The sequence below is a fragment of the Physcomitrium patens genome, chromosome 15, assembly GCF_059467195.1.
Source record: "Physcomitrium patens ecotype Gransden chromosome 15, ASM5946719v1, whole genome shotgun sequence".
Classification (NCBI taxonomy): domain Eukaryota; kingdom Viridiplantae; phylum Streptophyta; class Bryopsida; order Funariales; family Funariaceae; genus Physcomitrium; species Physcomitrium patens.
Genome location: NC_143424.1, coordinates 8,613,812 through 8,636,355, shown reverse-complemented (window position 1 = coordinate 8,636,355; position 22,544 = coordinate 8,613,812). Strand labels below are relative to the sequence as shown.

At 38.8% G+C, this 22,544-nt stretch overlaps 4 protein-coding genes across 8 annotated transcripts; 3 read left to right on the top strand and 1 right to left on the bottom strand.

Annotated features, from left to right (window-relative positions):
* The first annotated feature begins 5,414 nt into the window (after positions 1-5,414).
* Positions 5,415-11,588, top strand: LOC112292187 (uncharacterized). Of its 5 annotated transcripts, XM_024540431.3 has the most exons (12): positions 5,415-5,682; positions 5,862-5,955; positions 6,284-6,684; positions 6,977-7,255; positions 7,799-7,894; positions 8,251-9,221; positions 9,318-9,415; positions 9,529-9,655; positions 9,836-10,021; positions 10,282-10,356; positions 10,607-10,746; positions 11,006-11,588. In XM_024540431.3, the coding sequence occupies exons 6-12, from the start codon at positions 8,484-8,486 to the stop codon at positions 11,175-11,177; spliced, it is 1,536 nt and encodes a 511-aa protein (XP_024396199.1). In that variant the 5' UTR covers positions 5,415-5,682; positions 5,862-5,955; positions 6,284-6,684; positions 6,977-7,255; positions 7,799-7,894; positions 8,251-8,483; the 3' UTR covers positions 11,178-11,588. The 5 variants fall into 5 exon arrangements, with proteins under 5 accessions (XP_024396199.1, XP_090112490.1, XP_090112489.1 ...); XM_090256364.1 differs by having other exon boundaries at positions 6,354-6,684; positions 6,977-7,894; XM_090256363.1 differs by having other exon boundaries at positions 6,977-7,894.
* Positions 11,589-11,959: 371 nt separating this feature from the next.
* LOC112292189 (uncharacterized) lies at positions 11,960-15,147 on the top strand. Its single transcript, XM_024540436.3, has 7 exons — positions 11,960-12,029; positions 12,300-12,758; positions 13,289-13,434; positions 13,557-13,697; positions 14,024-14,209; positions 14,348-14,472; positions 14,645-15,147. Exons 2-7 carry the CDS (start codon positions 12,560-12,562, stop codon positions 14,898-14,900), a joined length of 1,053 nt encoding a protein of 350 aa, XP_024396204.1. The 5' UTR covers positions 11,960-12,029; positions 12,300-12,559; the 3' UTR covers positions 14,901-15,147.
* Positions 15,148-16,403: 1,256 nt separating this feature from the next.
* On the bottom strand, positions 16,404-17,192 carry LOC112292191 (uncharacterized). The gene has a single exon (XM_024540439.3). It carries the CDS (start codon positions 16,990-16,992, stop codon positions 16,663-16,665), a length of 330 nt encoding a protein of 109 aa, XP_024396207.1. The 5' UTR covers positions 16,993-17,192; the 3' UTR covers positions 16,404-16,662.
* A 319-nt stretch (positions 17,193-17,511) lies between these two features.
* LOC112292190 (uncharacterized) lies at positions 17,512-21,213 on the top strand. Its single transcript, XM_024540437.3, has 5 exons — positions 17,512-18,327; positions 19,748-19,967; positions 20,192-20,269; positions 20,459-20,607; positions 20,737-21,213. Exons 1-5 carry the CDS (start codon positions 17,932-17,934, stop codon positions 20,902-20,904), a joined length of 1,011 nt encoding a protein of 336 aa, XP_024396205.1. The 5' UTR covers positions 17,512-17,931; the 3' UTR covers positions 20,905-21,213.
* Positions 21,214-22,544: the final 1,331 nt, after the last annotated feature.

Sequence of the window (22,544 nt, the reverse complement as noted above, 5' to 3'; positions counted from 1 at the left end):
AAAAAATTCCGCCCCTTCCAAGTTGGTGCTGCTATGTGGCAGCAAGAGAGTAGTAATTTGTGTCCTCTTTGTTCTGCGGATTGAAGTTCCTTCAATCTAGTGCAGCAACAGTCAAACTTATTGATTTGATTCTCTTATTGTGATTTTTGCGGTGGATTGAGCTCGGCGGCAATTAGGTTACTAAATTCTTAATTTCGTTCTAGCACGTTGTGTGGAGAGCAATTATGTGATGAATTTGTTGAATTCTTAGTTTTCTTTTTTGTACTGATCTTGGTGAGATTGGCATTTGAGTTCTGCAGACGGTGGTTGTGAGTACTTTGATAGACATATGCGCTGGTCCCTACACCTTGAGCCTCCTGTCCTCAGCATCCTTGATTAAGTTGGCGCACACTTTCTCGAGGTTCTTCACATTTTGGAGGGAAGAGTGATCCAAATATAGTAGACTGTCTCAATGGCCTCTTCTACTCTAGACTTTCTAAGCTCATTGGCATTGCCATTTTGAAAGATTGATTGCACAACCACCAAGTGAGGATCGGTCGCTTACTAAGGGACTTGAAGACGACTAAAAATTGTAAGGGAGTTTTGGATTGTGCTGACCTCATCAATTGCAAATGCGCAAGGTCGAGTCACCTCGGTAGTAGAGCTGTACCCAAGTTCAAATCACAACAAGCTACACAGAACCTCTCAACAGGATGAGATTTGAAGCGTATGTGTCACACTTGCTAATTAGGTAGATTCAGATGAATAGAATTAGAGTTGAATTAAGTTAGTTAGATGAACAATCAAAGTTGAATCAGAAAAATTAACTTGGATGAAAATATATTTGGATGAAATTCTATACTTAAATGAAAACTTGTTAAAGATGAATTTTTAATTAAAATAAAAATAAGTAAATAAATAATAAAATTTTATTATTATTATTAATTAAAAAATAAAGAATTTTTAAAGATAAATTAAATATATTATTTATTTATTTATTTTATTTATTTATTTATTTTTTATTACATAGCTTATAATGAATTGCTATCACAAGTATTAGTTGTAGTAAAGTTTTTTGCTTGATTATTTGGTTGATTTAAGGATGTTACAAGTAATTTGATTAAGATTTAAATAAGGGCTAAATTTCTAAGGTTTTAAGATTTAATTCACTTGTTGTAAACAAAAAATAAACCTCCAATTAGTAGATGTTTATTTTAGATCACAAGAGACTTTCAATGTTTGGTGATTTTATAAGAGGTAGGATTAACTCCTAATGGTGTTCCAAATGTTTTATATGAAGGAAGTTATGAAGGCTTCAACAAAAATCAAATTATAAGGTGGTCTTATTATCCTGGTATGGAACACTATTGATGGTTGAGAGGACTTATCAACCAACTTCAAATAGAATAAAGATTAGAATATGTGGCAAATATAATGTGCTATATTTTAGATTTTCTCAATATATGATGATTGCTCTTTGTAGAATTTATGCTTAGAAGACGAAGTAATGTCACAAATATACATATTTATTTTAATATTAACCTATATGATTAAATAGAAGTAAGTAAAAATAGATTTATTTTATAGTATCTTTTAAAAAAGCTTCCTAGAAACTTCATAGATACTACTTTGAGTTTATATGTATTTGTGGTTGATTGGTAGATTAGAAACTTAGTCAATAAATTAACCACATGTTGGTGGCTTGCAAAACAAGCTAACTATGTGGCACACATGTAGAAAACTTGCCTTATAAGTTAAAATACATATTTTGCAAAGTCAACACATTTTGGAGATTCTTTAGGACATTACTATATAGCTCCTAGTTAAGAATATATATAGAGGTAAGAGTGAAGCCTTCTTCACTCATGTCAATATCTTTCTAGTCTTTAGTCTCATTTCAAGACATTTTAGTCTTCTTGACTTTGGCAATAGCCATTCTAGTTTAATATTATATCATCTTTGAGTGATTTTTTAGTCTTTTCAAGTCATAAAAGAGTGTATTGACATTTTAGTTCTTTGAAATTCATGTCCTTGACAATTGGTGCAATTGAAAACATCAAATACGATCAAATAGAGTTAGCTTGTCACAAAATAGTAAACTAAAAGTTACACTTATGAAAGTGACTAGAAAGAAAAATTGAGCACAATTGATGGAATCGTAAAAGTTTGCAAGAATATAAACCATCATATGCAATCAAAACCATCATATACAATTAAAACTATCAAATGTAATCAAAATAGTAAAATAGAAACCATCAAATGCGATTGAAACAATAAGACAAGTAAGACAACCTATTATTACATTGGTTTGCTGGATGAAATTATATATATCAGGAAGTTTAAAATACCTTGTGAATTCTATGAATTTCCTAGAATCAACCATAAAATGTCATGTGGACTCTAGACAGCATTAAGTTTTTTGATAAAAAGCAAGAGGGATGCATGCAATGAAAGCACGCCACCACTAGTCTCCTTGAATAATCTTAATATATAGATTTATATATTTAGCAATAATAAATAGATCCATAAATAAAGGATGTTGTTAATGCCACCACAACTTCTCATCTATCTCATGTCATTACAATTTTTAATTAATGCTACCACAAGCTACCCTAAATTTGTATTGCACATCATAGTATATTTTATGAAATATTGCTAATGCATACCACAATGAATAAAATGCACATTCTTTATAGATGTGTATTTTAATATCTATAAAATATAATTTAATATACAACATAAGTTTAAGACAACTTATAAAAACTTCAATAAAAACTTTGATGATATTTGATGGATAGCAAGTTGCATAACAAAATGGCAATAGAAAAAAATGAGTGCCAAGATGCACCAACAAAATCCTAAAAAAATAATCAAGTACAAACATCCATATGTATCTTGAAGCACTTTTAATCATTTATTGCAGTGATAAAGAAAATTATAAATAAATAAATAAATAAATAAATAAAATTGTGCATACTTATTAAAAGGTTATGATACTTATCACTTTAAATTCTTTGATAATTTCTTGCATTCTTTTACTATCTATTTTTTACAATGATTTGTAAAATATCAAACAAAGAAAAGATTATTTAAAAACAACTTCTATTAACAATCATTATATTATTCTATGTTTAATTTTATATAAGATGTTGGTTTGGGCATTTGTTTTTTTTTTTGGTTTATGTATTTATTTTATTTTTAGGCTATTTATTTCATTGTTCAAATGTTAGTAATTGAAGTTGAAAATTTTCAAATTTAAAAAATATTTTAAATCAAACAATGCAAATATAGATGTATTGATAGTGTTATGAATGTCTAATATTTGATATCATAAAACTTTTTCTTAAACTGATTCGAAGATAGTTTTAAGTTAATGTATGAATGCATGTATCAGTGAGTATATATGTACATAACTTAAATCTTGAAACATATATTGTATATGTTGTAAGATTCCTCCAGAGATTTTGACCAATCATGAAGTCTGTTGAGGTTTTACTTTTAAATCATAAAAAATACTAAAAAATCACTAATAATTTGATGTATGTCCATTTACCATAATATATGTGTGAAGTATTTTTTTTTTGTATAAAGCATGTATACTCATACATTGTTCATGTGAAACAGGCTAATATTTCACTTTCAATTTTTGTTTGTCATCAAAACAAAATAAAAATGTAAAAATTTAAACACGTGTTTCTTAGTACTCTAAATTTTAGTATTAACATATAAACCATCAATATGCATGAAAATTATAGTGTGCACAAACAGAATTTTTTTGTAATTTGTTTTTGAACTTTTAATGCATAAAATACATATGAAAAGTAGCAATGCCTTGCAATAATGTATATATATATATATATATATATATAGATAGATAGATATACATACACACAAACATAATTTACTTATTTATTTCAAAATTTTACAAACCTTTGAGAACTTTTATCTCTATTAGGCTATATTTTATTCAATATGCCACATTTATAGTGCTTTAAAAGAGCAATCTTGGGCCTATCCAAAGACTTAATGAATGTGCAAATTATGTGCCTAAAAAAATCATTTAATATTATATTATTAAAATAAATAAATAAAACTAAATAAAAAATATTAGTACCCACAAGCATATAGATTATGTTATATACTCTTTTAATTTTAATTTTTCCAATTCGGATTGTCAAATTTTCTGCATATCTTATCTTCCTATCTACTATAAAAATTCTAAAATTCAATTTATATTCAGTAATTATGATGTTCGTTGTTTTATGTCCAAATCATTCATTCACTAATTTCTACTACAGATCACAAATAAATTACAACTTTTAATATAGACTTCTACCTACCTATCTAATTTTACAAACTCATATTTAGAATTTGAGTAGTGGATCCTTCTAACAATAATAAATTTTGTTTCCCTCTTATATCTAGTTTTGTGCAATTTCTATCCTTTGAAAAACCTCAAAAATTTGGTCTTTCCTCAGTTTACATAGAAACACAAATACGATTTTTTCTTAATGGACATGAAATACAAAAAAACGTGTTATTCATCCAAAATGTAACAACCACATCTTGGGTCTTCAAAACATCTTACCATCATTTATTTAATTAATTAAGTAAATAGGTTAGAAAACACTACTACATAAAATATACTTTAAAAAGAACTTATTCATATATCACATTTTTTACATGATTATAAATTTTTTATTGAGTAGTGAAAATATAATTCTTTTACAATCCACAACAATTAAGAATAGAAAATAAAAATTCAAGAAGAAATAACCAAACATATAAAAAATAACTATTATTACTATTTAAATTAAACAAAGGTTGGTTTGGGAACGATGTAATATGGACCATGTTAAATAGACATTGCTTCTCATGTTCTAATAATTGGAGCTTGAATAAAACTTGTCAAGAAGTAGAGTGCTTTTCAGAATACTGTTGTGGTATTTGGTTTAGATCGAAATATTTAACCTTAGTCTAATTGATGCTTGGATGAGCTAAACAGAACTAGTATAAAATACTCCATTCCATTGTGTTGTATTTTTTTTACTCTGGAATCTATATAAACCAACAGAAAGGACCAAATCCAAATGGTATAAGAACATGCTATACTTGTAACAAGATTTCGTCTAGCCCTAGATCCATTCTAAGCTATTCACATATCCCATCAACACATTGTTCCACTCAATCTGAGCAGCACAAAAGAAACTCTAGTAGCTTTTATCAATATCTATCGCTCAGGGAGATAAACAGGTAAGACAAAATATGGTTCTCATCGGCTACATGCACCCCTCATTGTTTTCATCAAAAAAGTTAACGTTGTGTGGAGTTCATAGGGCCTTCTACGATTGATTGAATCAAAAGACTACGTAGTCCTGGATTGCTGGTGATAGCATTGGAGCGGCAGATAGGGGTTAAGCAGGATAAAATAGCGATGAAGCTCATAATTTTCTGATTTATTTCAAGCTCAAGCGTAAGAGATACTTGATTTGTACTTTTGATCTGTTGCATATTGGAAATTTCGACTATGATGCATGCAGAAGAGAGTGGTATCTCAATCAGAAGAGAGTGATACTTATATGAAGAATTAGTTGGGTAGGTAGAGGTTATTTCATGTTACCAAGTCTCTGTTTTAGTGATTGAGTTGCGGTGAATGAAGCTAAGCGGAGTGGATTCACACCGTGTACAAGTTTTGTGTTTCGGGTAAGAGCAATAATTCATACAATTGTGTTTCCTGATAATTTCCACTCCGCACAATTAACTTCAGTCTCTCATTGTTGTTCTTTGTTCACGGATTCATTCATGTCATGATTGTTAATGTTATTTTTCCTGCTGTTCTTATTCATTGTCCATTTAAAATTTACCAGTTGTTATTTACTCAGGATGACGTAGGGAGAGGGAGTTCACACGAGGAAAGAAATCGGACTTTTCGCTATAAGCAACCCCCTCCTCCTTCAGTCATCAAAGGTTGTTCATGTGAGGCTCCCATTGCCATAAAAATCCGTGCTCTGTGAATTAATCCTTCCAAGAGCCTAGGCCTCTAATGAGCAATGCCATTGCAATTCGATCAACAAAATTACTGTATCTTTATTGTAATTTATGTTCTGCACCATTTGTGCTCTGTTATTGCTGCAAGAAAGTGGCGATTACAGGGCAATCAGTACTTTGGTCATGTTCCAGACTGCGGTGAGGTCCTCAGCGGAAAGTTTGATGTTTTCACTAGGTCGATCTGTGAATTTTTGTTTTTGAGATACTTATCTTGTCTTATTTGGTACTCACCTTACCATTCCATGCTGTTTACCAGTTTAACGACATCGTGAACGGTTTCTTCTTTTCACCGATAATTGTCTCACTCATCGTATCTGGGTTCCTAGAAAACACTATCACCAGGCATGTATCCAAGAAAGAAAGGGATATGCCGTAGATGCGGAAGTTTCGAGTCTTCAACTATGATCCACATAGTCAAGACACATTGCTTACAAACAATCGGGAGGTGTCTTACATGTAAGACTTGGGTTCGAGTTCTAGAAGACATTCAGGAAGAGAACTCTTTGAACTGGAAGTAGCTGAATTTGATCCGAAAGGCGATCACATGCTGTGTCATTGATGCCACAAGTCAAGAATGAGTACAAACGACATTGCATACAAAAGATTTGGAGCTACTACTAGGGTGGCAACCACGGTGAGACGGTGGCAACCTCGGTGGTAAGAGATTCACAACAAAGAACTTTTGCTAATTTTAGAAGGGTTCACTTTAGTTGTGCCATTCAAATTGTGTCCCCGCATTCTTATCGATATCACCAAAGTCAATTTGAGCACCAATGTCTTGGGGTTCAACATCTTTATGCCCATCATGGTTGCTCCCACTGCAATGCAAAGGATGGCTAACCGCGACGGTAGCTGCTCTTCTCCCCATCGCTGCAAATTCTGAATTGCATCAACGACGTCTTTCTCTTCAAATTTTGTGAGTTAATATGATAATGTGATTTTGGTGCAGGCAAATTTCCTATTGCCAACGCCACTTTTAAGGCCAATACAATCATTTTGTTTCCAGTGATCGTAAGATTATTTGTACAATCACTGGAAACAAAATTAGTTTTGTAAACACGAGAGTGGTGTGTAAACACGAGAAGTGAAGCCCGTAAAGATTTTGCTACGGGACATGGAATTGATGCAGCGCCTGGTTAGGAAACGGAAGAGTTTGAGGATGGGTGGCGTACATATAGTCACTTCGGTGGTGTAAATATAATTGTTGGATTATTTATCAACACGCCTGGTCTGTGATCTGTGCCACTATGTTGGTTTCTCTTTAATATTTAACACCTCTGTTGGAGGTGATCAGAAGTGCTTCTGTCATACAATGTTCAAAATGAGTTCATTTCTTTTTTTGTAGACATGAAATTAATGTTCGAAACTTGAAGCAAAATTCTCTTTAACTACAATTACTTAATGGTGTCAAAAACTCAGAGCAACTGCAAGGATACATCCCAATGGTGCAAAATACTATCCATTTCCAGAACATTTCACAGTTTCCATCAAAAAATATTTAGACTATGGATAGACTCTCTCTAAGTCTCATCAAGGTAGATGCATAACACACACAATGGAAATTACAGGTTCTCGAGATTACACATGTTGAACACAGGTAATATAATCACATGTGTTATGCGACTAGTCAGATTCTCTAGATTCCGTGACAACCATACGAGTTCAGATGGTTCCTTTTATAAAACAGCTCAGGGATAACCCAGAGGGCAGAAACACCATCTTTGATTGGCAGCATATCTCATTGTTTTTCATTGTTTTTCTGTTGCTGCAGATTGCCGAGAGTAGTGCTGCGAGATCACTAGTTGTGGAGCTCGGAATCAGCACAACGTGGAACAACATGGAGTTTTATGTCAGCTTCAAACAAAAGGTTAATTTACAACACTTAGTTTACAATAGTTTAAAATGTTTTATGGTGGCCAACGACACCGGTTTACACTAGTATCTTACAGATGGGCTTAGATTCGTCACTGGCTACAGCAGCGGAATGGCTGTTCTCAATTCTGATGTCGCGGTTCGGCTATTCCCCGCACTTCGAAGTGAAGGGCCATTGCACCGTAAGGCTCAGTTTGGATGAATGTAACTAAAGCAAAAACATCTTTGCTGTGAAAGGTAGATTTCGTTCTTGCTTTGAGTCGTCTTGTTTTGCTCTTGCGATTAGATTATGGTAACGACGATTTGTAGTAATTTTGCTTGCTGACTTCGACTTTCTGAAGTTCTTCGCAGTGCTGTTGGAGGAGTGAGTGATGAGCATTCTCGTCGCGTTAGGGTTACTGTGTTGTCCTCTTTTGAATTGGAAGGCCGTGTTTCCCTGTCGGCGATCTCTGAAGTGATTGTAATCGTTGGTGTGGTCTATTGTACACGCTGCTGTGGGAATCGATTCGGCAACACCTGCTTGCATTTTTTGTTACTGAGATTCGAAGAATAGTGCACTGCATGTGTTTTCAAGGCTACATGAAATGCCGCCGAAGCAATCATCTATTTCTCATTCGAGGCAATCCGTTCTACTACCCGCGAAGAAAAAGCAGAAGAACCAAGACCGAAGCCGGTTTTGTCCGTGCCCTGTTTGCCACGTATCGTTCCCTACTTATTTCATACATGAGCATGTCAACCTTTGTCTGGATAGTCCTGCAACTGGCCATAATTTTCCGTCGTCCCCTTCCTCTAGCCTTCCGTCTTCCTCTTTACTCAATCCGCAGAAATTGCATCTGATCAGTAACGATTCCGGTCGGATATGCTCGAATATGGTTGACGAGGATTCTGTTTCGAGGGAGAGGGTCGAAAGTTTCCCAGCCGAACAGGATTGCACCAATTCTCCACTTGCATTCCTAAACTCTACAACAACATTGATCTCAAATGGATCATCCGGAGAAAATAGTGAGCTTTGTGTGTTGGGTAATTCTGCAGATGAAACTGTAAGAGAGAGAGACGCTAAGATATTACAGGATGGAGCATTTTACTCTTACCAGAACACAGAAGGCTGTCATCAGACGAATCGCCTGAGTTCAGAATCCGGTTTTATTCAGAATCCAAAAGCTGCCGAATTCCTTGCTCCAGAATTGTGGCAAAGGGACCATTTCAATTCTCACCGAATGGCTGACTCAGACAAAGGAATAGAGAGGGAAACGCAGAATGGAGTTACCTACCCTGGAGAAGATATCTCTGGGGAGCGGAGCTTGGTTTTGCAGATATTCCAGGTGAACAACGGGAGTGAATTTCTCCTACAACATTCTTGTGCCGATTATTGCAATTGTCATTCTCTGATGAAGTATGACTGGTTTATTTATGTTTAGGTCCAACGGCAAAGTCAAGCTAAGCTATCTATGCTGTGCAAGTTTCCGATGACATCTGCAATGGAGCGGAAGTCCACGGTCACTATACTGCAACCTGGGTAAGTCAGGTACCCTAAAACCCTAAACCCAAGTTATTTATTTTTTTTTTAAAATTCCAATCGATAAAGGTCGAGAACTTTCTGATACTTTCTCTAAATGCACTGCACAACAGAATGGTCCTACTGCGGAGTTGGCTCTCTTTGGACATTCAACAGAGACTTGTTAATGAAAGTCAAAGTGCTGCCCACTTGTTCAAGCGACCTACAACAGCTAGTGGGGGCAAGTATCATCTTTGGCAGGTATTTTGCGATGATCCGAAGAAATTTTGTAGAATTTCTGTGATCTTACATGAAAATGGTTCCAAGTTTATAGATAGTAGCCGGGTTGTGTTCTGGATAGTTTTCTCCTGTATGGTAATTTTAGGAGTGTGTGAGAGCAAGTTAATGAAAAGGGATAATTATTGCGTGGATGGTTTTCAGATGGCCTTCGGCTGTTCGTGGGATTCAAAAACAAGACGCTACGCTGCACCAGAGCGGGGTCTGCGGTTTCCAGTCTGGATGTACGACCTTGGAAGAGAGCTTGCATTTGATGCACAGAAACACACCCCTGTCTATGCTCAAGGTTCAAACTTTGAACCTGATGTAGCACTTGTGAACTTCTATCCTGTAAGTTGTTACCCCTTTAATTTCGATCATTAGTGCTTTCTGTTGTTATTGTCTAGTAGTGGGGACATGGCAGGCAGTATGAAAATTTAGTCAGCAGATCACTCTAGTAACCTGCATGTGGACACGAGATTTTAGGTCTTTCCCAAGCTGTTAATGTACACTTTGAATAATGGCAACCGTTTTCATGATTCAAGATTTTTCCTGTTGAGAACCATTATCAAACTTTCCAATGATCTTCGTAATGGCGGACGCACTTCCAGGCCAAAGATGAAGAGCTTGGGGTGGTGGGACTGGGGGGTCACCAAGATCTGGATGATTACTGTGACATGCCTGTGGTACGTCTGCCGTCTCTTTCGGAGGTTCTTGGTGATTCTTTCCTTCGAGTTGATTGCTTGATGTTGGAGAATTGAACTCACGGTATTTATCGTCGATTACAAGACCTTGTAAATGTCTTTAGCAGTTCCAACAGCACTGCCACAACGTGACCTGACATAATAGAAGAATTTTGTGATTTTTTGGTATGTTTCTTAAAGACAGGACGAAACAACCTTTACGTAACACGTCAGTCGTATGGTTTGCGTGCAGGTCAGTGTCAGTGTGGGAGACAGCATGACATTTTTCTACAGGCGGTTCCCGCCTCAAAGTCGACGTAAATCTGGAGTTCAGATTATCGTTGATGAATATGCTGCACAATGTTGCAAGGATGGTGATACAGCTCATAACAGGTAATTCTCATGGACCTCTCCAAATACTTCATCTCTTCTGTAATCGTCTATACCAGCCTCGATTGTGAACTGTTGCTGATTTTTATATTGGTATTCAAACAGACTTTTCATTGGCTCGCCCGCTAAGTCACGATCGGTCATGTATGTGTCTTTGGCGTGGTTTCGTGTGTTGCTTGTATTGGTGGCAGTCGGAGGTTCTTCCTTTTGCGTCCAAACGATAATTACTTACTTGCTTTCATTCTTATATTAATCTCTGCAGTGAGAAGAAGATTATCTTAGCGAGTGGAGATGTGTTGGTTTTTGGCGGAGAATCGAGGCTGGTGTATCATGGAACACGCTGTGTTCAACCTGGCACAAGGCCGCCAGGCTTGCACATGGCACCCGGTCGTTTGAATTTCACATTTCGACAATGCAATGCACCCATGGCCTAATTACTGCTGTCACTCATGCTTTGATTGCAGAGCACACACACACAGGACTAGGAAAATATTGTATATATGCAAACGCTTCCTTTCATTTGAAGCTAGGTGTTAGTCTCACATCATACACATACACATTGAGCATTCTTCAGTGTTTTAATCTGTGAGGTTTGAAATCCAGTTTCGTAAGATTAGCAACTGGGGATCCTTTGAGGAGAACAAGTCAGCATCTCAACCTTCTATAGATTACCAAGTTCTGGCAGAGAAGTTTAGACTTTGGTTCGATCCAGAATCTCTAATTCGATCGAACTAAGTTAAGACTAAAGTTCTATCCAATTCAGCTGGAATGTATGCGTGCATTATTAGTTTTCACTCTTGTAACAGTTTCATACCAGAAATATCACACATCAACTATTTTCTGGACTTGAATGTTGAACCTCATCTTTTGCTTGCTGAACCCTCGGATTTGCCCAACACTGTCTATGTAGCATCCACTCAAACATTACAGCATAACGCACGGATTTGGTCAAAGCGTTAAAGTAAGACCCCTGTTTATGCTTTGCCACTAATAGCTCTGAGCTGTATGATCTAATTATCACGCGGACGCAGAGTCTATGTTCTGACGACCATCGGTTGGCTGTGGTGCGGCACACGACCTTGAGTCGGCAACCATGCTTACTTCGGAGAAGTGGAACCCACGACGCCCGACCTCAGATCGTGTCTATCGTGAGAAATTCGTTTCTTGCATCTGCCTTAAATTGCGATAACAGTCATTTCGGGTTGTAATGCCGTGTTTCGCAAGGAGCATTGTTTGGGTTTGGAACTAGTTCCTGGTGAGGCAACCAGCAGTTGCTGACTGAGAAGGTATTCTCGTTTTGCGCAGAGAAGTGTAGTGTGAAGAATTATTTTTATTTTTAGTTTTATCTTTTTCGTTTTAATTCTCGATTCCGGTATCGTGTGTGGTTTCCTGGGTTGATCCCGCGTGCAATTCTTTTCTAGATATACAATATTTTGGAAGCATTTTATGAGCATCACTTAGATTCCACGTTTTTTTCAAGGTGAACCGTGACCCAGTGCGAGGTTTGAGTCTTAGATCTGGAGCTCGGAATTGATCTTTATGTCTTTGGGATTCAGGGTTTGGGAAGACTTGATCATCTGCATCCCTATCTCTGGACAATGGTGGTGGATTCCAAGCGCTTCAGCTGAGTCATACGCCATGGCGTAGATAATTGAAGCCTTTCATTGGAGTTTCCGCAGTGTGCTTAAACCATCTCGCAGATCTCCAACTTTCCACTTCTGGTCGATTGAAGACGAAGGTTGTTATTGCTGAAATCTTGTGAGGGTGAAACTCGCGAGTTATACGAGAGGATAGAGAGACGGTTGGTGGACAGGAAATGGGGTGCACATGGTCAGGGCTGGATGCTCTCTATGGGGCTGTCGGTAGTGGTGCAGAGGTTTTCGTGAACAAGAGACGGTTCAAGATTCAACGGCAGCTCGGGGAGGGAGGATTTGCATTCGTTTACCTGGTCAGAGAACTGATACCAGCTGGGCTACAGCCATTGAAGGACTCCGACGATCCAAACCCCGGTTCTGGTATGTTCAAATGCAACGTCTTCTCGTTGCTTGAAAAATCTGCTGCATAGTTTCGTGCAGTGAATGACGACAAACAGAGGTTATTTGAGAGTAATTATATGTTGACGCTAGAGAGTTCCTAGGCGATGCTAGGTCCTTGATAATGTATTCATAGAAGGGTACGGACAATCAATCAAGCCAGGAGAGGGATTAACACAAATCGCAGGGAACGGTTTTGTTTTGTTTTGTTTTGTTTTGTTTTTTATCTGTTTGTTTGTTTTTTTTCTCTCTCTCAGAAAGTTTAAGATTGGTTCTGAGGATTAAAATTCCGAGGGCCAACATGAAGAACTGTAGGTTTCATCATTACATTTTACAACATTTCAAGTTTGAGTTTCACCCTGATATCCAATCTCTTCATCGGTGTAACTAATTACAATATGAATCTGACGTTTTCCCTACTTTTTCAAGGGTGGGAAGGTCATCATATTTTCAGATGGTCTACTTGTATATGTGCTGCCTCCTGTTAATCATCTATGCTTTGGCTATGGCAGAGGATGGGATGTACGCGTTGAAGAAGGTACTGATCCAGTCCGACGAGCAGCTGGAGTTGGTGGAGAAAGAGATTGAAGTCTCATCCCTGTTCAACCATCCAAACGTAATCCGGCTTTTAGAACATTCAATCATCAAGGTTGCCAAGGTATGGCTCCGAAACCCAAACTTAGTTTCTTTTGAGAGTTGCAATTGATTCTCCCTGTTGAGGTGCCTAATTCTGTGCATGCCATGAATAGATTCTGAAGCGGTGTAACTGTGACCTTGCAGACTGAATCTCAGCCTGAGCATCAGGAGGGTTACCTGCTGTTTCCAGTTTACCGAGATGGGACACTGCTTGACCACTTAACCCGCATGCAGGAAGCGAAGACATTCTTTCCGACTATCACTGTCCTACACATATTCCGGCAAGTATGTGTTTTGCCCATTCATCAATTTCTGGCTTTTTATTCTAGCAATATGTGCTCAAGCTTGTTGTAGTGTAGTGAGAGTATTATTACTACTGAAATTTTAGAACGCCATTTATTAGACATATATATATATATATATATATATACATGTTTCTTTGAAACCGCTTCTGTGTTTATGTTCGGTTCTTTGTAGCGAAATTGTTTACATCTTCAATTTTCCTAGTTCTCTACGATTCTGAATACAGTCCTACGAATGAAATTAATTACATAAATAAATGTATCTATATATTGCAACACTAGTCCTATTTAACACCTTCAATGACCCAGATCTGTGCAGGATTAAAGCACATGCACACTCATGGCCCACCATATGCTCACAATGACATCAAACCTGGAAATGTGTTGGTAAGCCTTCCGAAAAATGCGCCTCCGGTGGCAGTGATCATGGACATGGGTAGTGCTAGACCAGCTCGAAGGGAATTGCGAAATCGGAAAGAAGCATTGGCCTTGCAGGTACGACACTGTTGCAGGAGTGTATATTCTCATGCTTTGAAGTTATGCAGCTTTAAAGCTATCAATTAAGCATGGATGGATAGCCTCAGAACGTGATTTCTTGTGGCCCTTGGATTATGTTCATGCATTGTGATGCAGGAATGGGCATCACAGCATTGTACAGCTCCTTATAGAGCACCCGAGCTTTGGGACGCTCCTAGCGATGCTATTTTAGACGAGCGCACAGATATTTGGGCTCTTGGGTGCACTCTCTATGCTCTAATGTAAGTATGGCTACCTCTTAATGGAATTGTGATGACTGGGTTTTTTTTTCTTGTAGTAGCTTGTGCGCCAGAAATAAGAAACTAACTACTCAAGGATGCGACAAGTTTGAATTGTTGGAGTTAGAAGTTTCTGTTTCATCAAATGAAAAGTTCCCTATTCCTTGGTTTGCAGGTATGGTATTTCACCATTTGAGTATGCGCTGGGTGAGCAAGGTGGAAGCTTGCATTTGGCTGCAATGAGCGGAGTGTTGAAATGGCCCCCAGGACCTAACCCATCTTACCCAGATTCACTCCACCAGTTCGTTAAATGGATGCTGACACCATCCGTTGCATCACGGCCTTTCATTCAAGACGTCTGTATCCATGTTGATAAGCTCATTTCCAAGTTTGACTCCGACGCACGAGGTCTTTGGCATTTGAAGGGGTAACGATAGCATATAGACCAGTGTAGAATCCCAGATTCTTTTAGCTTCTTAGTAGAACAAATAAGTCAGTCTTTGTATGGAATGTTTAGTTCTCAAGGAGCAGCGTGCAGAGGAAGTTTTCCCTCCCGGATCTTAGTATGACGGTTGTGTAGGAATTTATGTTTATAAGATTATGATGGGTCCAAACTGCATTTTTACCGAATGTAGTGCTCCGTAAGATTTGTTGGTTATATGAGAGAGTTTACCTTGATGCAAAGTCTATTTTAATATAGTTTGACAATGCTAGGAGCATGTTGGGCCCTCAAAATGGTATGTGTGCTAAATGACATCTTCGAAACGAACGCTGAGGAGCTCCAACATCAAGTTGACTTCCAATCATGTACAGAACCACACAATCCCCGCTCCAGCTAATGTAAACTGAAACCTCACTACTTATATTGTGATTCGAGGAAGAAATTGGAAAGTTTTTGTGCTCCAAACAGGGGATCAAACACGGTGCGTACTGCTGTGCTAGCAGAGGCTATCCATACGTAGCAGAGGTCTCTCATTTCAATCTTCAACTGTCTGCTGGAAGAGCAAAAGGTACATGAGTTTGGAAAGCTTTTTCACAACGCATAATCGTATCCTGATGAAATTCACAGCGCGCCGCCAAATCAGTAGCTTCGGAATTTGCTTTAGGTGTAGGCCATGATGGGTAAGCAATGTGCACGTTCCGGTGGTGGAAGATAAAAAGTATTGACGTTCAAGCGTTGATTTTGTGTATGGCAAGCCCTGGTTTACAAAACTAACATGTTGCATGATATTACCATTTTCACTAGGTCCCTTTGCACCGTCGTAGCGCCAATGGCAGCAGCAGATAACAGCGACAGTCTTAATGCACCTGGGTACACGCGTCTTAATTTTATCTAGGTGCCACCTTACCATTCAGCTTCCACACTGCGAATTGGCATTCTTGTTAACTACATCGTTGCTAAGCGGAAGGTTTACAACTGTTAAGTACGTTTAAGCGCGTCCAGTCACCATCTCATAATCAACCACGTTGCAAAGAAACCCTTTGGAATAACAACAAAAAAATCTCAAGCAGGTTTCACCGTTTGTTACCCTAGCTTGTAAACATTGTGAACTCCTCTTTGCATGAACTTGTTGGGTGCCTACAAAGCAGCCAGATTACGAACATGTAAGCAGTCACATTCCACTGGAAAGTTTCCCAGTAATCAAGAGATATTCTACCTACATTATTCATGGAGACCTACCACTAACGCTGTTGTGCTGGTATGACTCATTAGGACAATTCTTGAGATTAACTATCTGTGACGAGTGATTAGTTATGAAGAACATCGCGACTGTGTCTCAAAATTAAAACAGTTAAGAAGCTTTCCTAAAAGGCCCGATTGCCAAGGCTGTGTGATACAGAACCAAACTAATTCGTAAGATTGCACACAACACATGTTTCGTAACCCAACACGTTGAAACGGAGAGTGCAATTCATAAAGAAGGTACAGAAAAGGTAGGAATTCATGCTGATGTTGATTGCAAAGATATGGCGTCAAAAGTTGAGGTATGCAGTTCAGCAACAACTTGATGCTGAATATGAAAAAACCTAGTGAGATTCCTATTGGAAAAGTGGCAAGCACTTGTATTGAGCGGTCTTCGTGAAAATCACTACCTCTATTCCTTTGGGAAAAAAAAGGCAGTGATAGCGATCCCAGCACACACTTCACCGACAAAATCACAAACAGTTGCTTCCTACGAATAGCATGAAACCCTATTTCAAGAAGGAGCGAATGGCGGCAACAGCATCCCCCTTGTGTTCTCTCAACGTCCTCTCAGCGACTTTCTTGTCCATCTCTAGCTCGTTGGCAATAATATCCACATCCTCAGGGTTAATTTTCACAGCCGCTAGCTCCTTTTCCCGCAGCCGCTGCGCATTCCGATCAGCATCCGAAGTCGCAGCAATTGAGGCCATCGCCTGCTGCACCCGAGCCGAATCCAGTTGTCTGTCCTCCACATGGTCAGTCAAGGAGTCGAGCGCTTTGCTCTGCTGTTGCAAGTCCTTGGAATCAGGCTTCGCCACTTCAACTCCCTCGTCCGCCATCGCTGCTGCCCTACCGAATCCCCTTCTAATCACTCCAGAATTCTCTTGGCTTTCTCAGACAGCTAATTCCTGACCAAGCACTTCGCGACCCTGGCCCTCTAGACAAAACTAACTATAACTTCAGCTGCGTCAGATTGCCAAGGTCGCTCCGAGGCATCGCTTCTGTCTGCAACTCCGACGCATCGGAAGATTAGGGCTAGAGCCAAATGCAGGTTTTCGTCTACGGAGAACGCGTGCGATATATGTTCCCAATAATGGGAACGTAATTCAACAACTATAACTTTTTTTTTCAAATTCCATGGCAATTATTCATCAACTCGATGGATGCAATATTCTAATCATCCATATATGGACGAGATTTCGTACTCACATCATACCACAATCCAATTGTTGGCCAACGACTTTCGTTCACACTTCCTATATGACTTTTACTTTTTATAAAGTTGAAGTATTGACAAAGCAGACCTCTGGCGCCGATTGGAGTGAAGAGCACACATTATTAACAGGGGCACAGTTACAGTGAGTGAGTGCAGAAGTATTACTACTTTTGTGGATGTTCAGCAAATACCGTAACCTTCGAGCAACCTTGCACAAGCCTTGCCTCGCATCATAGGGCGACGGACGCTACCAGTGATTGTCAAGAAGTCTCACAAGCTGAAGAGTCGGGGGTTTTGCAATCAAGCAAGGGTCATTGCGCGGTCTCGCCGCTCGCGCACTGGACTGGATAGAGCGCACACGAATGCAACGATAGTGGAGTGTAAATTGGTGCATGGGTGGGATTGTGGGGTTTCGGTGAAATTTGAGTTAAGGTGCAGAGGAGCGGAGGTTTTCTTGTGTGGGATTATCGTTGAAGACGGAGGAATTAGGGTTGGCAGGGGAGGAGAGAACCGGGAGGAGGTAGGAGGAGAGGTGGAGCGACGGATGTGGAGGGATTGAGCGATGGTAAAGGTGAAGGGAGTGGAGTGGAACCATGTGATAGTGCTCAAGGAGCCGGAAAAGCATGGCATGGCCACATTGGTGCGGTGCATTCACTGCGACAAGGAGTTTCAGGGGAATGCCATGCGGATCCGAGCGCATTTGCTTGGGAATAAGCGCCAGGCGGGCGTGACAGGGTGCCCCACGGTGCCGGACGACGCGCGCGAGGAGCTGAGACTGATTGAGATTGCGAGGGAGCAGACGCAGAGGAAGCGGAAGCCGGTGAAGACGCGCGGGGTTAGGGGGACTTCCTCGCCGTCGGACCATTCCTCCGGCAGCGCGGACCATTTTGACGGGAAAGGGGGTTCTGGGCGGAAGGGGGGGAGGATCAGCTTGCAACACGAGCTCCTCGCGCGTATGGTATGTGTTGGCATGGAGATGGTGGTATTTGCTTGCAATGCTCGTGTTGCGTGGCGTAGATCTGGGGAGGTTCTAATTGATGGAGTCGGTCTCTTTTCTTTAAACGTGAGCCGCCATATGTTGGTCTAAGCATCTTACCGTTGTTGGTGAGTCCTGGTTTCTGAAAGTAAATTTGAGACGTTGAGACCCCTGTAGTTCTCGAAATCCGGACGTATATCACACGGCATTGTCTGCATGATATGTTTGGTATCCTACAATGCGCAGACTGCAGTTTCGACTATTTCCGTTCACGACGTGATCGGATTAGCACTGAAGCAGCGTTGGTCATCTTCCTAGTGTGCCTTGGTAATGCCGAAGGGTGCGAAATCACGGACTTTTAAGTCTTACAAGAAAGTCCTGACTGAACAATTACACCATGTAGCATTTTGAACCCTGGTCACAACGTATGAAAACACTGTTTTGTATTGGGCTTCTGCAGTAGAGAGCATGTACTTGGTTGGATACTCTGGAGTGGACCGAAACAACCGAACAGTTACTCTCTGAATGTAGAAATTAGGTCGACTCATACTCATTCCTATTATATTCACCTTAGTGAACGTAGTACTTCTGTTCAGTGCGCTAGGAAGATAATTGCTGAACCTAGTGAGAGGATAGGAGAGGACGATGCTTCTGACTTTTGTATGAAGAGAGCCTCAGGAAAACGTTGTGCATTAGAAGGGGAGGGTTTGGTGAGCAACAGAGTGAGTGGACTGGACAAAGAGGTCATCGCCAACTAGGATATTGCGATTGACCTGGTGTTGCTTTGGGAACGGCTGATTCTTCTCAATGTGTATTTCCAGTACTTATCTCTTAGCAGATTCCCTTGTCTCCATATCATTCGTTCAACTAGGTTGATGAGTAGATGAAGAGCTTCTTTATCCTTGGGGATTTTAACGACGATGTGTAGTTAGCTCCTGCCCTTAGGTACTTTAACCCAGGAATATTAGTCTGTACATTTGTTAGAACTGGTAGGATGAGACATTGAAAGACTTCACGTGTAGGAGGTGTTTAATCTCTGCGATGTTATGTACGTGCAGGGAGCTGTGAATGTTGGCATCTTTAGATTTGTCGCAGAGTTGGCAGGAAGGTGTCAATGGGTTTTCTGAAACCTTACTCTCAGGAGCAGGAGTTTTTGATTGCCTAAATTCCTCCGCAAAAGTTATAGGTGTTCCTTGGAAGGATGTAATAGTTCTCTTCGATTCTAAGCATCATTTCAATTTCTTATTGCAACCCCGTCACACTACTTTTTAGGCCTGAACAGCCTTGTATTGTTTGACCTCTTCCTGGCGTCTTGCTCGATGATCAAGTAATGCACATGTTAATGGAGATGATATTGTGATTTATCTGTCTATCTCATTGGATTGTTTGATTTTGTTTACAGGGCATCATCATGGCCTCCATAGACCTCGACACTTTCTTCGATGGTTTTGGATTGCGACCTGAAACAGTTTTCAAAATCAAGGAGATGGGTTTTACAGCAAAAACACTGATGTCTAACGTTGACGAACTTCCGTCTTTATTAGAGTCGATTAACCAACATCACCTGCTTACGCTCGGGGAGGAATGGGGGATCAAGGGTGCTGCGAAGAAGTGGCAATTAGGTGTGAATTTCTCTTACAGTTCTCGTTGTTTTCTGTTTTCTATCTTCTATTTTCTCTCTTCAGTGCCAAGAACATAAATTCCTAACTTGATTGTCGTCAATGTAGAGGCTCTTGATAAGGCTATTCTGCAATTTCCTGCTGTGTATCCACACATATCTACCTATAGAGCTCTGAGAATAGTCCAATCTGTTGTGTCACATTCTTGTGTATGCATTGTAATGCAGATCAAACATATGCTCCACATCCGGAAGATGAAAAGTGGCCAGAGTCTGAGGATACCTGTAAAGAAGTGGCGTGCATTGGTGAGTCTGTTCAGACATGGTTCCCTTTGCATCTTCGTCTGATCAAATTGGCTCCTATTATTGCTAGTATGTATGGTCTTGCCGTATCGGTTTGCAGAGTTTGCTTTTCCTATTCTTTCTGAAGTTTGCTTTGTTCGATGTAGCTCAAAGTTAGCGCCCAATCGATGCTTACACAGGCTTGGTGCGCAGATAGCGAAGAAGTTACACAACTTGAGCCCTGTTCAAAGTGGATGCAGCAGCAACAACAGGGGCAACAGCTTCCATCATCGCATAATCATTTAGGGCCTTCCAACCTCACTGGTTCTAACTTATCACCATCAAATCAAGGTGTTTCAGATGTAAGTAATTTATTTTGTGCAGTATTCTGTGGCTTCGACTTACTGAAGGCATCTCATTCTCGAATATTCGAGTGCTGCTCTTTTCTTCAATTCATCTTTACTAACATGCAAATCATTGTTTTATCTCAGGTTGGTCCAGGCGGGTCACCGGGAAGGGTGGGCTACTATACGAATCTGCTCTCATACCAATCTCAAGGAAACGCCCGCTTTGATATTATGAGGGAAGTGGATGTCACTTCACAAAGACAACCTCAAATCAAACATTCTTTTGACCATGTTGTGGGGACAACGTTTTAACTTGTGATCTAAGCACTTGCATCATCGTGAACAGCATGGTTCGAAGAGGTTTTCGATTCACAAGAATGAGTTGAGGATGGGAGTAGATTTGAAAATGCTTGTTATCAGCTGCTTTAGTTCAGAGGAGCCGCTTGTGTCTGACAACGAAATGCAGGATTAGGTTACGAGGCGTTATAGCATTAACTATGCACTTGCACATGGTTTCTTCTTGACTCTTTGAACCTCGTTAATCCATACGAGGCTCAATTGTATCAAAATTAGACAGATTCAATGGGATTTTCTGCAGAAAACACAGCAGGTTCATTCTAATGTACATGCCACTTTTTATTCATGCTTTGTGGTTACCTAATAATTGCAGACACAATTGCCAAATATAGTAACGTAGCCAGTGGTTATGTTATAAAAGCACACTGACTGTTCACCGTTGTAATTTTACGGTAATAAATTGCTTCTACATCGCTTACTGCTTTCTCACAATACATCTTGTGTTTTGAAATGAATGCTGTCTATGGGTTGAATTCAGATCGTGTTTCAGGGTCGTCTTCCATACGAATAGCTTCCAAATCTGAATAAGCAACGCAGCAGCGAGAAGCTTATGTACTTACTCTTATCAAAGAGGAAGGTAGTGTTGAAGCGGTGCGGAACTGAGAAGCTGGTGCTTGGAGTTTTGTGATGACATTTATCATTTATTCCACTTTTCAGACATAACAATCAATTGAAATGACATCTGTGCGTATTCAAATTTTAATAAATGGTCTGATCAGTGTAAAATGTAATTAGATTTGAATTTAATTTTTCTGCATATTTGAATAAATAAATAAATTTTGTTGAATATGCAAACAATGGCTTCTGACCATTCCATACTTTATCACATGGTATGGATACTCAACATCATCTTACATCAAGTGCACTTGTGAGAAGCATTTGAAATTAGTTCATTTAATTTCTATGTAAGTTTATGGTTTAAAATAACAACTTATAGAAAACTTGTTGTTTTTACAATGACTTGATTGCATGATTTTTCATAAAGATTTTTTGTGAAACATAAAATAAAAATGTAATAATATTAATGCTACAATCATATTTTTTAAAGTAACATTATATAAATACACATAAAAATGTATTAGTGCTTATTAACAGAAGAGAGAGAATCAGTCATTTAATATTGCAATCTTTGTAATACATCAACTTCAAACTAAAATTTAATCTTCTACATATATATATATATATATATTTATATTTATATTTATTTATTTATTGAGAAAAATGAGTGCTTCAAACTAGTTGGTTAGAAAATTGTATTATGCTTGTCAACATATATTGGTTTATTACTTTAGCAAATTTTCTTTCAACCTAATAATTTTGTTAAATACATATCTTTGGAATTGTGTTAGAATTAACTAGATATAATTATTAAATTAATTGAATAATATATATATATATGGAGTATTTATAATGCCACTACCATTTTTGCTACAATCACCACAATTTTTGCTATTGCCACAACAACCTCCATCTACCACATACCACCTTTGTTTAATACCTTTCAATTTTTTTGATTAAACAAACAAATACCATTGAAATAAAAATAAATAAAAAACAATAAAAAACAATAAAAAACACATATCAAATAAATGATA

Coding starts and splice junctions, on each gene's coding strand:
- LOC112292190 (XM_024540437.3), top strand. CDS start 17,932: ATGGTAAAGGTGAAGGGAGTGGAGTGGAACCATGTGATAGTGCTCAAG. Junction 18,328..19,747: donor ACGAGCTCCTCGCGCGTATG/GTATGTGTTGGC, acceptor TTTTGTTTACAG/GGCATCATCATGGCCTCCAT. Junction 20,608..20,736: donor CAAATCAAGGTGTTTCAGAT/GTAAGTAATTTA, acceptor GTTTTATCTCAG/GTTGGTCCAGGCGGGTCACC.
- LOC112292187 (XM_090256364.1), top strand. CDS start 8,484: ATGCCGCCGAAGCAATCATCTATTTCTCATTCGAGGCAATCCGTTCTA. Junction 9,656..9,835: donor GCAAGTATCATCTTTGGCAG/GTATTTTGCGAT, acceptor GATGGTTTTCAG/ATGGCCTTCGGCTGTTCGTG. Junction 10,022..10,281: donor CACTTGTGAACTTCTATCCT/GTAAGTTGTTAC, acceptor ACGCACTTCCAG/GCCAAAGATGAAGAGCTTGG.
- LOC112292191 (XM_024540439.3), bottom strand. CDS start 16,992: ATGGCGGACGAGGGAGTTGAAGTGGCGAAGCCTGATTCCAAGGACTTG.
- LOC112292189 (XM_024540436.3), top strand. CDS start 12,560: ATGGGGTGCACATGGTCAGGGCTGGATGCTCTCTATGGGGCTGTCGGT. Junction 12,759..13,288: donor CGATCCAAACCCCGGTTCTG/GTATGTTCAAAT, acceptor TGGCTATGGCAG/AGGATGGGATGTACGCGTTG. Junction 14,473..14,644: donor TGCACTCTCTATGCTCTAAT/GTAAGTATGGCT, acceptor CTTGGTTTGCAG/GTATGGTATTTCACCATTTG.